The sequence below is a fragment of the Heteronotia binoei genome, chromosome 1 (genome assembly GCF_032191835.1).
Source record: "Heteronotia binoei isolate CCM8104 ecotype False Entrance Well chromosome 1, APGP_CSIRO_Hbin_v1, whole genome shotgun sequence".
NCBI lineage: Eukaryota > Metazoa > Chordata > Lepidosauria > Squamata > Gekkonidae > Heteronotia > Heteronotia binoei.
In genome coordinates, this window is record NC_083223.1 from 223,869,026 (window position 1) to 223,882,715 (window position 13,690).

Consider the following 13,690-nt stretch of genomic DNA (forward strand, 5'->3'; position numbering starts at 1 on the left):
AACAAAATACCTAATTTCAAATTATTTTCAAAGTCCTTAAGGTAGTTTATGGCATTCCTTAGCACATTTTTCCCCTATCTCTTGACCAAAAGCCAATAACCAAATCTGACCTAAGGTTCAATTTTCTGGTGCAGAAAAAATATGAAGTTTTTAAAAAATGACATATCTGGACAGCAAACTGTTACTTTAAGGTCATTGCTTAACTTATTTTATTAAATATTCTAGAGTGCACAGGGAAAATCTATATTTAATTAGGGGATGCAGGCATGGGTGATTATAAAAATGCAGGCTGTAGGTTTTGCTGGCACTAATACACTGGGTTAGGGGGACCTTGGGCACTGCATGATGTTACTGCTTTCAATAAACTTTTGCATCCACAGTGCTCAGTCTTCCATTTCAAACTGCTGGAAAGACAAGACAGGTCTTGTGTTTATGAAGGCTTAGACCAGGAATGTTTCTATCAGTAAACTGGAACCCAGCTATTGTGAATTGAACGGTGCGCATTTGAAGTCATCTTCAGACACAAAAGGCAACAATGGCATGCAACATCAGATCCTTCAATTGGCAGGCAGTATTTATTTATTTATATCTCACCTTCCCTGACGGGCTCAGTATGCAGACTCTTGTTTGGCCAGGCCTGGCATAGATTCTCCAAACAGGCATCTGCCCTTGCCTGGTCGCCTGATCAGTTCCTTCTTCCTGCTGCACTTCAGATTCCAATGTCTGGCTCAAACCTTTCAGTTCTAGCAAAAGACCCCAGGAACATGCCAGGGATGTAGTCTTGGAAAAAGATAAGCAAGAGCAATGTGTGCCCAAAACCTGGAACAGGATTGCTCAGCCATTAGTTCCTTTAGGTCAGTCTATTTAATCCAGGCAAGAATGTGCCAGAGAGGCAAAGGGCAGGTAGAATGGGAGAGTGAGGGGAAAGGACTGACAGCTTCAGTTGACTTGTGCAAGTGAGCAAAGCCATACACTTCAGAACAATCCCAGGACCATTCTTAATCAGGCCTCAAGGGACTTTCCTTTTTGATTTCAAAGGTGTTGATCAGGTTCCAAGTGCATGAAGATTTGCATTGCTATTAAAGTTTTGTTCTTTTACCACTGATGGACATTTCTAGTAGCAAAACATACCACCAACTATCCTGTCTTTGATAACAAAAGCCCCAAGTACTTCAGTAGGTATTGCTAAAAAACATTCTTGAAATGGTACAAACTGTTGCCCAGCACAGGCATGCTCAGTGTAACATGAACAAACTGCATCTCAAGATCTGAATGTTGTTTCTTAGGACAAAATTGTACTTTACAATTGAAATGGAGTTGCCATGGAGCTGGAATGGAAGCAGAACAGGATTAAACAGGCTGACCTAAATGGCATCCTTCTGCTAAGCTCCTCCCCTCTCCCACACAACATATAGCATCGCTTATCCTATGCACTGAAAACATAATGTCAGGCATATTCCTGTCCCTGCCAGTGAAAATCAGTTATCCTGAGCAGATGTAGGGAAATATACAACACCATGTCAGATGACATGGAACATACAATGCTATACATTATAGGCAAGAGGATGCCACCAGAACAATGCCATTTCCAGTGACAGTCCCACACAGTTCAACCAATAAAATACTGTCGAACCTGAGGCTTGATGACATGGCAGAGTAAATTTCTTATAAATAAGCATACAAGATGCTCAATATCAACAGACTTTTTTTGTTTGCTCAATATCACATGCCCTACCACAAATTTTGTTAGTCTTTCAGGTGCTACTGGACTCTTACTCTTTTCTATTGCAACAAACGTTTTGTCAGAGAGAAGACCAGCAATTGCAAAACAAGGCTTTGAGGGCTGTGTTACCATGAGCCATTCATTCCTTGGTTTTAGGAAAAGTCAGAAGCAACTTTGCTACCAGAAATGTCAGCTGCAAGTTTGCCGTTGGTAAGAGGGCACTAGTCTTGAGGAAACTCTCCCTTTCATCTGCCTTTGCACAAAGTCCTGGGGGACTTGTTACAAGTTCTCATTCCATACTGGTTCACTTTCTGTTCATTAAGTCAGTGTTTCTCATTTGGCTTGTGTTCATACTGCCAGCTCTGCAATTCTGCCCACTGCCATTAAGCACTGCTTTTATGACATAGGCACTTGAATCAGAACACTCTTTTTGACAGATGTGATTTAGGACTCAAGGACAGGACTATTCTTTGCCACAAGCTACAGAGAGAGAGAGAGAGAGAGAGAGTGCAAGTGAGCTTGTGTGTGTATACACACACATAAAAGACTGGCATGATGGTATGATTAGAGGCAAGTTAGTACAGTTTTATTTTAAACCCCTATATCCAGATACTAATTTCTTATGGCAGCACCAAGACATGTTAATCACTATTTACAGAAGGTTACCATTAGGATGCATTGTTCATAAAACACTTATAATGCTGCTTTGGCATCTTTGTTCTCAAAGGGTTTTCTACAGTATAATTAATTTTCAAGGAAATGCTGATTAGTGCAGGCTAAATTCAAGCATCCTTACACCACCATTTTCTCTGTTAGCTGAAATGGAAACAAATAAATGAAATGAAAAACCTAAATAAGCACATGCAAAAAACCACTAAACAGATCACAGATTTAAAGCAAGCATATATTTCATAGGTCATAAATTTAAACAAGCATATATACAAAATATATTTCAGAAGCCTTACTTGTCAGCACACAAATTGCCAGGAATCATAATTACCAGATAAAACTTCTTGCTAGCTAAACCTCTGATTCCATCAACTCTTGCTACCAGCTGTTTCTGAAACATTTTTTTGTCCTTTAATACCATAGAAACCCTTGAAAAACACTTACATGCCTCTCACTGTTCTTAAAAATGCTGTACTATTTAAATCTAATGACATTCACCATATAGAAGTAGGCTGGGGGGGGGGGGGGTCACAGTGCAGCATAATGTAGATGCTATTGTTAGTGCTCAATACAACAGCTTCCTCTTTGGTGCAAAAAATGTAAACCTTAGTTCTGTGCTGCATATGAAAGCACTCTCACAGCTGTTTTGCCACTCCACAATGGGCTTTGATATGCCTCAAGATTTTTGTATTGACTGTTCATTTGTTCCTTAGTGATGCAGGCCCAGTAGAAAGTGCTTGAGCCTGTTGCTCTACCTTATCTTTCAGATGTTTGTTTAGGGCATGTCTATAATGCCCATTTTACCCTGACCTGAATAGCCCAGGCTAGCCCAGTCTTGTCAGAACTTGGAAGCTAAACTGGGTCAACTTTGGTCAGTGTTTTGATGGGAGACCACCAAGGAACACCAGGCACTGCAATAAAGAGGCAGGCAATGGCAAACCACCTCTGACTGTCTCTTGCCATTAGTCAGCTCAGCTGCAACTTGATTGATAAAAAGGGCATATTTAATTAAAACTGTCAGCCACTTTATTTATTTAGATTTATATCCCATCCCCGCCAAAGCAGGCTCTTAAGATGCCCTTTGGGGAGAAAGGTGGAGTATAAGTGAATAAGTAAATGATAAATAAATCAGTCACAGATCTGTTTAGAAGAAGAGGAGATTGGATTTATACACTGCCCTTCACTCAGAGTGGCTTACAATCTGCTTCCCTTCCTCTCCCCACAGCGGACACCCTGTGAGGTAGGTGGGGCTGAGAGAGCTCTGAGAGAACTGTGGCTGACCAAAGATCACCCAGTAGCTGCACATGGAGAAGTGGGAAATCAAATCTAGTTCTTCCAGTCCATGCACTTAATCACTACACCAAACTGCCTTAATAACTCTTAATTTAAAAAAATACTGTCTGTGATACCATTCCACACTACAGTCTGTATGGTTCTTTGGAATAGTGCATGGCAATTACAGTTAAATCAGTTTTGAACTGCTTTAAATACACAGTGTAGATAAGCCATTTGACACAAAATCAAATGTTCCTCTCAGGGCTTTTTTGGTAGAAAAGGCCCAGCAGGAACTCATTTGTATATTAGGCCACACCCCCTGATGTCACCATTGTTTTGCACAGGGCTTTTAAAGGAACAAGTACAGTAGGAAGTCATTTGCATATTATGCCACACGTCCTGATGCCAAGGCAGCCAGAACTGCGTTCCAGTGCATTCCTGCTCAAAAAAAGCCCTGGTTCCTCTCAAGAGCAGTTTCTGTCAGAGCTCTCTTAGCTCCACCTACCTCACAAGGTGTCTGTTGTGGGGAGAGGAAGGGAAAGGAGATGGTAAACTGCTCTGAGATTCCTTCTGGTAGTAAAGGGTGGGATATAAATCCAACCTCTTCTTCTTATGGATACCCTTTCAAGATATACAGGCTGATTGCTCTTCCAACATCCTACCACTCCAAAAGCCTCAAACTAAGCTTCACTATTAGTGAGAATTAGATGGAGTACGTGTATTAGCCCTATTCTGCAAACCCTCCACTGGCTGCCCATTTGTTACCAAGCTCAGTTTAAGGTACTGGCTATCACATATAAAGCCCTTCATGGTCTTGGCCCCTCTTATTTAAGGGACTGCCTATCCCTCTAAGCTCTGCCACAACAACTCCATTCATGTCAGCAGGGCTTTCTGCTGCCAGACTGCAAATGGGCAAAAGAAATAACTGCCTGTACATGTGTTTTCTCCATTGTGGCTCCCACTCTGTGGAATGACCTGCCTGAAGGGGTCAGGATAGCTCCCACTCTCCTATGGTCTTCTGCAAACTATGCAAAATTGAACTATCCAGGAGGGCTTTCCGGCACAGATAATAAGGCTGAACAGTACAAAGTAGTTTCACAAATATACTTGGATAAATTATTGGCATGTGGTTGTCACTGCTGTATACAGCATATTGTAAACTGGATCCTATTATGTAATGTCTGCACTGCTTAGTGTATCATGCTAATACTTATGCTATGCTCCTGTTCTTTCTGGTGGTTCCAGTATTCTAATATCCTAATGCATTAGTTACTGAATATCCCATTTTGTTGACTGTACTAATTCACTATGTGTAATTTGCCTTGAGTCCATGTGAGAAGGGCAGACTACAAATACATACATAAATACAATTAACAGCAATAAAAGATACATTATCACCAGCAGGGCTTTTTCTATAGCAGAAACTCCCTTTGCATATTAGGCTGCACCCCCCTGATGTAGCCAATCCTTACAGAACTCTTACTACAGCTTACAGAACTCTTATTACAGGGCCTACTGTAAGCTTTTGAAAGACTGGCTATATCAGGGGTGTGTGGCCTAATATGCAAAGGAGTTCCTACTACAAAAAAAAAGCCCTGATCATCAGAAATCTCCAGATAGAACTAAACTGGTATCCAGAGGAACAGGCTGATTTTCAAAATCTGTTTTTTGTAATTTTGTTCCATGATAAGTTTTACAGTTTAAAGATATTAAGTTTATTTTCCTTTTAATTTGGAGATTGTTGAGAAAATGCGGGAATAAGAATCATAACACAATACATAAACTCTCTTACAACTTCAACTTTTTCTGAGCAGAGATATGAGGCAGGTGAGAGGAAATCACTAGGCCAGAATTCTGGGATACCCACCATCAAAACAATCTATAAACATGGAAGAACATTTCAAGACATTTTATGTTCAGAGCAGGATGAACTAGGACACTGAGATTTGAGCAATCAAGAAACTCATTTGCATTAGCTTTCCTTCAGTCATTCATATATCACACTTAACAATAAAGCAAACGATAATTATCTTATTGCTGTTTCATAGTCAAAGGCCCTAGTCAAGAGCAAGTTAACTGTGCCTAAATCCTGCTGAAATCAACATTCCATTAATTTCACCAGGACTTTAAGTACAACCAACTTTCACTAGATTGTGAGCAGAGTCTACAGCTAACCATATAAAAATTATCTCAATTAAGCTAGAGTCAAATTTAAACATTTTAACGATGGCAAATAAATGTCAGTTTTAAAGCTGCAATAAAACTTTAAGCACACACCTTTTTTTAAAAAAGGGAAATCTTATTGTCCATCACAGGTAATTAGATCTGAAAGTACTTCAAAGGGACCATGTTAGAGCAGATCTGCAATAAAGCATCTTCTTGAGTAGCTGGGTCAGCACTGCTGTGAGCTTTTTGCAGTTTTAAAATCTTTGGAAAAAAATGTAGCAGCTTGCTTAGTTGCCTGAGGCATTATGGACTTAACACAAAGTTCTTAGCCTTGGTTCTTTTTATCTTTCTGTTGAAGCTCCCACTCCTAAAGAGCAGTAACTTTAAAGAGCAGCATCTCTGATGCTCTGCTTCCACTGTTTGGCTGGAGGGTTTCCCAGGATTATGAGCTATACGACTATGTAGGATTAGCTCATCACAAACTCTCTTGGAGGCTCTCAGCTTTCATCTCTAAAGTTTTCTAGGCCTCATGATCACTAACAAAGTCTTGTATATGTGATAAAAATCCTGTGGTTTCACTAATGCATGGTCCCTATGCCTGGCCCATATCCCCTCTTCCTCAGGCTATAATTCTGCTGCTGTAACCCAATGGTGGAGTGTAAACTTTGCACCAGTGAAGGCCTCAGGTTCAGGCCTTGACATCTCCAGTTAGAAGCATTTCAGGCAGCTGGGCTGCTTGTTAAGACACTGGAGGTCCATTGTTAGAGTATGCAATACAGGGCTAAATGGACCAGTATTTGTTTTAGACAATTGCACATGATCATAATGTAGCAGAATGAATAAGCGTCTGAGGCAAACAAGGTTATCCTTCAGGTTTACGCTTTATATTAGAACAAATAGCTGCCCAAAGAAAGCTTTCATGGTGAAAGTTAAGTACACTGAGTCAGAACTCCTGCTCCTGAGATATAATTTTTATATTATTATAATTAATTTTTAATTATAATAATATAATTTTTCTGCTCGGCCACTATGACTAAAAGAGATTTGAGGGCGGGGGGGGGGGGGGGCTTCAGCCACTGTACTTCTGCATTCAAAGAACAGGAGGCAGAAACAGAAAACATGAAATGTGGGACTGCTCTATCCCTGACCTCATGCATGGCTAATTCTTTCCCTCCCATTGCTCCAAGGCAACATTTCAGAAGAAGAAAAACAGAGGTGTGCATAAGCAAGGAGGTGGATTTTCCTTCCAATCCGCTCCTTCCTGTTAGAGATCTGGAGGTCCAGAAAGAAGAAAATAACGTTCTAGAGAAGAAATAACAAATGTGTTTATCATTTAAATGTGACTTTGTCCATAATTAATATGCTGAATGGATATGATAAGACATTACTGAATGACTTACAATGTAGCACGTCTAATTCTATTTTCAAATATCTTGCTAGCTGTATTGTGACTGTATAAGACCGCTTCTGTGCAAGTAATACACTTTATTTTGTTTACTAAAATTTTTGTTTTTTATATTTTCAAATTTCATTTTCTTTCTAATGCTAAGATGGGAAAAATTAAGATATGTGATGTGTCAATAAGCATTTTACCATTCTCTCTCCTTTATATTGGGCATTTCTACAATTTTGCTTGAAGAAGATTTAAGCATCCATACTTTTGAATTTTGTAAATATGCAAATAGTCAAATTTTATATGATTAAGAAATTTACATTGTTGAAGCAGCAAAGTAAGTTTAGGGTAATTGAGAAAGTACTGGATATATTTCAAATTTTCCAAAATTGGGGGAAAAAACCAAAGAAGACAATTTTTCCGTGGATTTAAAATTTCCAGAAATTTTACATCTCTATTTCCTACCAGTGATAAAGCAAATGGTCAGGGTGACAATAGGGTGGAACAGGAGATAGCAATTGTGGCCAGTTGAATGAGTTTGGCAGCCCTAACATGAACAAGACAGTCAAATTTTCTCCCAAGTGTGCTCAGCACAAAGTTCAGTATGATTTCAAACTACCTCTATGATCAACAATAAAGCTATTGTGATTCTTGTATCAGCTTTCCCCACAAATAGTTAAAAATGCTATAGGGAAACTGATGCTGTTTCAAATTTTAATCTTCACATAATTTTGACTTCAGTGCATTATCAAGCAAATTCCACGAGCATCTCTACTTTTCCCACTAACAATAAAACCAAGCTGATACTAGCAGTGGAAATGCTTTAACATTGGAATCAGCAATTTACTGACTTCAATATATAGTTAATGTGTAGAATACAATTCCAAACAGGCAGAAACATAAAATCCCAATGTGCATTTCCAAGAAGCAACTAAAAAGAAAATAGAAAGGCTGCATAATATTTTATGAGACATCGTCTGTGAGAATCATCACTACCTAAAAAAAAATCCAGCTACTAGTGTCAGGGCCACAGACGGCATGCCCAGAGTGTGTCTGAGATGTTTATGTCTACATCTAAAATGCAATATATGAACACAGCAAACATATCTGCATACAGCATACACTAGTTAGACAACTGCCACCAATGTCCCAAGCAAAACCTAGGATTGTTTCTGCATAATGTACAAGCTGGCTCTGCATGTTATACTTTGGCATGCAAAACAGAGGGGCAAGCAGAGACAGTGACTTATCTTCTTTTTTCTTCACCTGACCTGTGAAAGTTCTTAAGACTTAACAACATTAGCAGAGCACCTGCCAACTATTTTGTAAGAACCCCGTGAACAGCCAAAGTGACCCTGGGTGTCCTCAAGCATGAAACACACGAAGAGAGGCTGGGCAGTGTGAGTTCCTGACAGCTGCAAGCCCAACAGACTCACAGGATAAACTCAGTCATGCAAGGAGGGAAGGTCTGTGGGGCTAAAATCTGGAGGCCTGGAAAGAAACTGGAATGCAGTAAACATTTTTAACTGGCGTCCAGTTAACCAGACGATTCAGTTAATCAGCATGCTTGCTCAATTGTGAGCCACTTGCTTGGTGTTACTGCCCTCTTGTTGCCAGGTAAAAACTCTGTTAACTATCATATTTGGTTAACCAGCTACGGTACTTCTGTTCCCAAGAAGGCTTGTACTGTAGTTGGTGGAGAGGCAAGAGCTTCCCCTTCTTCCATCCTTACCGCTGGACTTATTTTTAATGGCGAAACTGTAGATGTCTCCTTAGAATGTGTTGACATGCTTTTAAGGCAAGGGTTTAAAATGCTGTTTAGGAACAAAGGATCACAAGAACATCAGAACCTGTTTTTTTGCCACCAATCATTCCCTCCCAAATGCTCTGAAATTAAGTGTGTAAGACAATATATAATAATGTTAAGTGACAATGCAACAAACAAAGGTGTGCAGGCCACAGGTGCCCATGCTTCTCTCAAAGCCTTTTTGACTCTGCTGAAAACTACTGTCTTAGTTACAGAGTTTTAGAATTTTTTTTAAAAAATCTGTGTTTTCTCACAGTATGAGTTTCATCTGTTTCTGAATAACGCTGAGCATCTGGAAGGGAGATTATTGTGAAGTCCAGAAAATAAACACTTCTTTTGTTTAATATAGTGTTGATGGATTCTATTTTCAACCCTGTTTTCAACAGCTGACAAGAACTGAGCCATGCTTACGGGAGCTTTGGGTGCTGAAGCTTGCAATATGATGAAAAACCATGATTTATTTTAACCACAGTTAATTTGTAAAAACAGAATTCAAGCTCACAATTATTCAAATCCTGGCTTATTGTAACAGTTCAATTTCCTTCTCTGTGTTGTCTGGGAGGGCACCACCAAAGGATAAATTAGAATTATAATCTACTAGTGGAGTGACTTGCATTCACACTAACTATAATTAGGTTCATTAAACCAGGGCTTTTTTTGTAGCAGGAACTCCTTTGCATGTTAGGCCATATACCCCTTATGCAGCCAATCCTCCAAGAGCTTGCAGGGCTTTTCTTACAAGGCCTACTGTAAACTCTTGGAGGATTGGCTATTTCAGGGGTGTGTGGCCTAATATGTAAAGGTACGCTACAAAAAAAGCCCTGCTTAAACCATAGTTCTGCATAGTGTCTGAAATAAGCCACAGAATATATTTGCAATTGCTGTTTGAAGGGGTTTTTATATGTCTAAAATTTGTATTAAAATAATGAGATTTCATGTTCTAAATTATACATAATACCTTGCATGTTCTTAAGGGACTAACATAAGGAATTAAGTATTGGCAATATTTCAATTATTCCCCAACCCTTAGTCTCCCCCCCCCCCACCAATTTTTTTTAATTTAGGGAGAGGAGAACACCAAGAGAGAGAAGGGAATAGGATGGGTGTGACCAGGGCAGAGAGAAGCTAGCCAACGGTTACAGAAAGTTAGGCCTTAGGATGGGATGTAAACTTCAGAAATGGACCTCTGTTTTTGTCAAGTTGCTAGTTTAAGACAGACACAGCCTGTAAAGCAGAATACTGTGTTATGAAGAACAATGACAGAATGAAAAGCTCCAAGAGGCTGAAAGCACTGGGGATGGAGAAAAAGCGTGTGAAGAGAAAAGTGAGAGGGATTGAGAAGAGGCTTGGAATGCCAAAAGAGAAGCTCTTCCGGGAAAACTCAAACTAGAGATTTCACAAATGTGTCAAATGGAAGAGACTGTACTCCTGTCTTACAGGACTCCATAGGAAAAACTGCAACAGGCAGGTGAGATAGATGAAGCTAGTCAGACTACTGGTCTGTCAAGTTCAGTCTTCCCTGCCATGTCTAGCAGCAGTTCTCCAGGGTGACAGCCTGAGAAAGATACTCACGTCCTTTCTCGGCATCTGTTATGTGGGATCCTTGAACAACTGAAGGTGCCATGACTTGAGCCTTGGAACTTCAGCACGCAAAGCGGATGCAAAGCAGCCATGACACCTGCCACAAAGTTATCGAGATGAAGAACAGCTTAATCACCTCCCAGGTGCCTTCCACAGAGCAGGGAGAGGGACAAAACTGTTCCTCTGTTTTCTGTTCCAGAACAGAAGCAGAACTTTGTTACTGAGAGAGAAAAAATTGGTAAAAGCATTTAGGAAATTATTCTTATTGCCCATTCTCTTTTCTATCCCTTTCAAAGGGGTAAAGCCAATAAAATACTTCTTGCCTTTGGCTACAGTGACATAAATGTCTTTTAAAGTAAATCTTTTATTAACATTAAAAAACAAACAAACACCGTGGATGATTTTTGTCTTTCAACCTCATCCACAGTTCCATCAGACACTCCTACACAACTCTTTCAGATTTTCCTTGGTCTCCTAAAGCTATTGCCAAGGAGCGGGAGCTGAGCTGAGCTTTGCCTTTGAGACTTGATATCTCAGGAGAGTTTTTGCAGCACTCACCTCAATCACCCTGGAGTCGAAGTCTTCATATGTTTCTGAGGGATAAAAAGAGATGCATCAGGGAGTCACAATGTACATTCTCTCCTGAAGTCACTCTAGGTGCACCGAATACTGCTATTTGCTCAGGCTTTTCATTAAGGCTTTCCCACCTTTCAGTGGGTTATTTCAGCATCCTATTATGGATCTTAGACCTTATCATTTCACACTGATATTTGCCTGGCCCACCTACAACAATTTCAACTCAGCTTTTTACTGAACTTCTTCAGTCAATCCTTTGTGCTGTTTTAAAGTTGGTTTACACTTTAACCCACAGAACTTTAATCATAACCAAGAGAACTTAAATGAATTCAGCACTATACTTGAACACATAATTACCTTCTTTGAAATATGAACATTAATATTGTGACAATTTAGTAATCATGTGAAAATCTTTGTGTACAGATACACCAATTATTCATAGTAGACGCCTACCACTCACCGATTCACAACCTGTGATTTTACTTCTCTGTGGTCCAAATATATGATGCAGCCAGTCCTGAACAAACAACCTTTCTCTGCATGATGGTAAAGGGACCGCAGGCATAACTGAACTGTTTCTAAACAAGGAGGGAGTGTGTGCACTGGGTGAGCTGTGCTTCTACCTCACCTACCCTGCCAGGCACCTCACATGGCAGTATTGTCCAGGCTGGGTAGACAAGGAAACTTGTCCAGGCTGGGTAGGCAAGGTGGCCATTACTGTGTGATTTACTCAGCAGTGCTACTGCAAAATAGGCTGCTGCATGCAACTTGCCTGGGCTGGCAGAAAGCCCTCATGTCACCTATCCCTATACTAAGCTCAGGGTATGTTTTATCCTCCAAATGGAAATTTCTAGCAGCAAGAAAAAGACAGCCAGCTCCATAAAGATATCCAAACCAAAGGGAAAGCCAAGAGGATCACCCATGCAATGAGGCAATACATCTTTCCAAAAGACATATGCTTCACCAATGCAATTTATAAACAAATACACAAAACCAATAATATAATGACCAGTTCTTATTATTGACATAGTACCTCCTTTACACAGAGAGTGATTAAAATGTGGAATTCACTACCAGAGGATGTACTGATGGCTACTGGAATAAACAACTTTAAAAGGAGTTTAGATAGATCTATCAATGGCTACTAGCCACGGTGACTGAGGGGAACCTCCACATTCAGAGGTGTTAAACTTCTGCATTTCTGAGTCAGAAGGCAACATCAGGGGAAGTCCTCAGCCTCTAAGCCCCATTATTGGCCATGCAGAGGAACTGGTGGGCCACTGTGTGAGACAGGATACTGGTCCAGATGGAACACTGTTCTGATCCAGCAGGGCACTTCTTATGTTCTTACCATGTATACACATAACATTGTAAGGTAGAATTAAATGCCTGGGAATTTGACTGACAAACTACCGTAAAGCAGCAGCCTGTGTACTGAGGGATAGTCTGAAGAAAAGAGTAGGTGGCATAACCCCACTGCCTGGCTCCCACTTTTTCTAACACAGCAAATAAACACTTGAAGCTGAAAAGCAATGGGCAGGTAAGGGCTTAGAGTAACCCTGCTCCCGCCCCCCACACTCTCCTCTTCAAATCAGATCCTATCTACAATTTTGCAGCTGTTCAGCAGAGACCAAAATATGGGTCTCTTTCCAACATCCATTGCTGTAATCCAGAATAAAGAAAAACAAAACAACCCAAAACTACACTCCCCCCAAAACAAAGGCAGGTCCCCACCCAAAGACCTTATAATGTCAAATTTCAAATACTGGGAGCAGGAAAGATAGAGAGCAGGGAAGAAAGGAAGAGGTGAAAGTAACCAGGAAGACAGTTTATGAAACCTAAAGAAAAGTATAAAGGTCAACTCCAAATGTAGATTCTGGGCTTTTGTTCCCTCCTAAAAATTAAATTAAAATGCTTTAATGGGCAGAGATTATGTACAGATGAGGAAGCTTTGGGCTACGGTTTCAGATGACTTATTAAATACCCGCAGGCCAAAGGAATACTGTGAGTCGGCTGAGCAATCATGCATAGATCAGAGAATCTTTCAGCACTAACCGGAGCAGTCAGGCTATAAATGGCTCACTCGTCTATACAATATAATAGAGTATATTTTGGAATGGAATCATTTGAATGACAAAATATCTGAACTGTTTGGTTCTTTGTCTGAATCACTGCAAACAAGCATGACACTTATTTAGTGCTGTATGTTTCTGTGCAGCTATAGGAGTGAACGGAACATAAAAATGTTTCAAATCAGTCAGAGCACTTCAGCGTAACAACCCTCCTCGCTTTGCATCTCAGTTTAATGGACTGCCAGGAAGGACAAAAAAATACCCTGGCAGTCAGTCAAATGTCATCTATTGCAGCATTTCTCAAATCTTAAGGAAACAAGTGTGTACTGTATGAAACCAAATAATGAACATTCAGTATTTGGCTATTCCATCATTGCAAAGCAATCATGAGGCACAGTTGGGTGTGTTTGTAGGTGCTTGGTGCTTCT

General features: G+C 40.1%; 1 protein-coding gene across 1 annotated transcript in view; it reads right to left on the reverse strand.

Moving 5' to 3' along the window:
• MRPS5 (mitochondrial ribosomal protein S5) overlaps positions 1–13,690 on the reverse strand; it is a 69,941-nt gene that overhangs the window by 22,057 nt on the left and 34,194 nt on the right. The window contains exon 5 of the mRNA XM_060248375.1: positions 11,173–11,207. Coding sequence (XP_060104358.1) covers positions 11,173–11,207 — 35 coding nt within the window. The remainder of the gene's footprint in view (positions 1–11,172; positions 11,208–13,690) is intronic.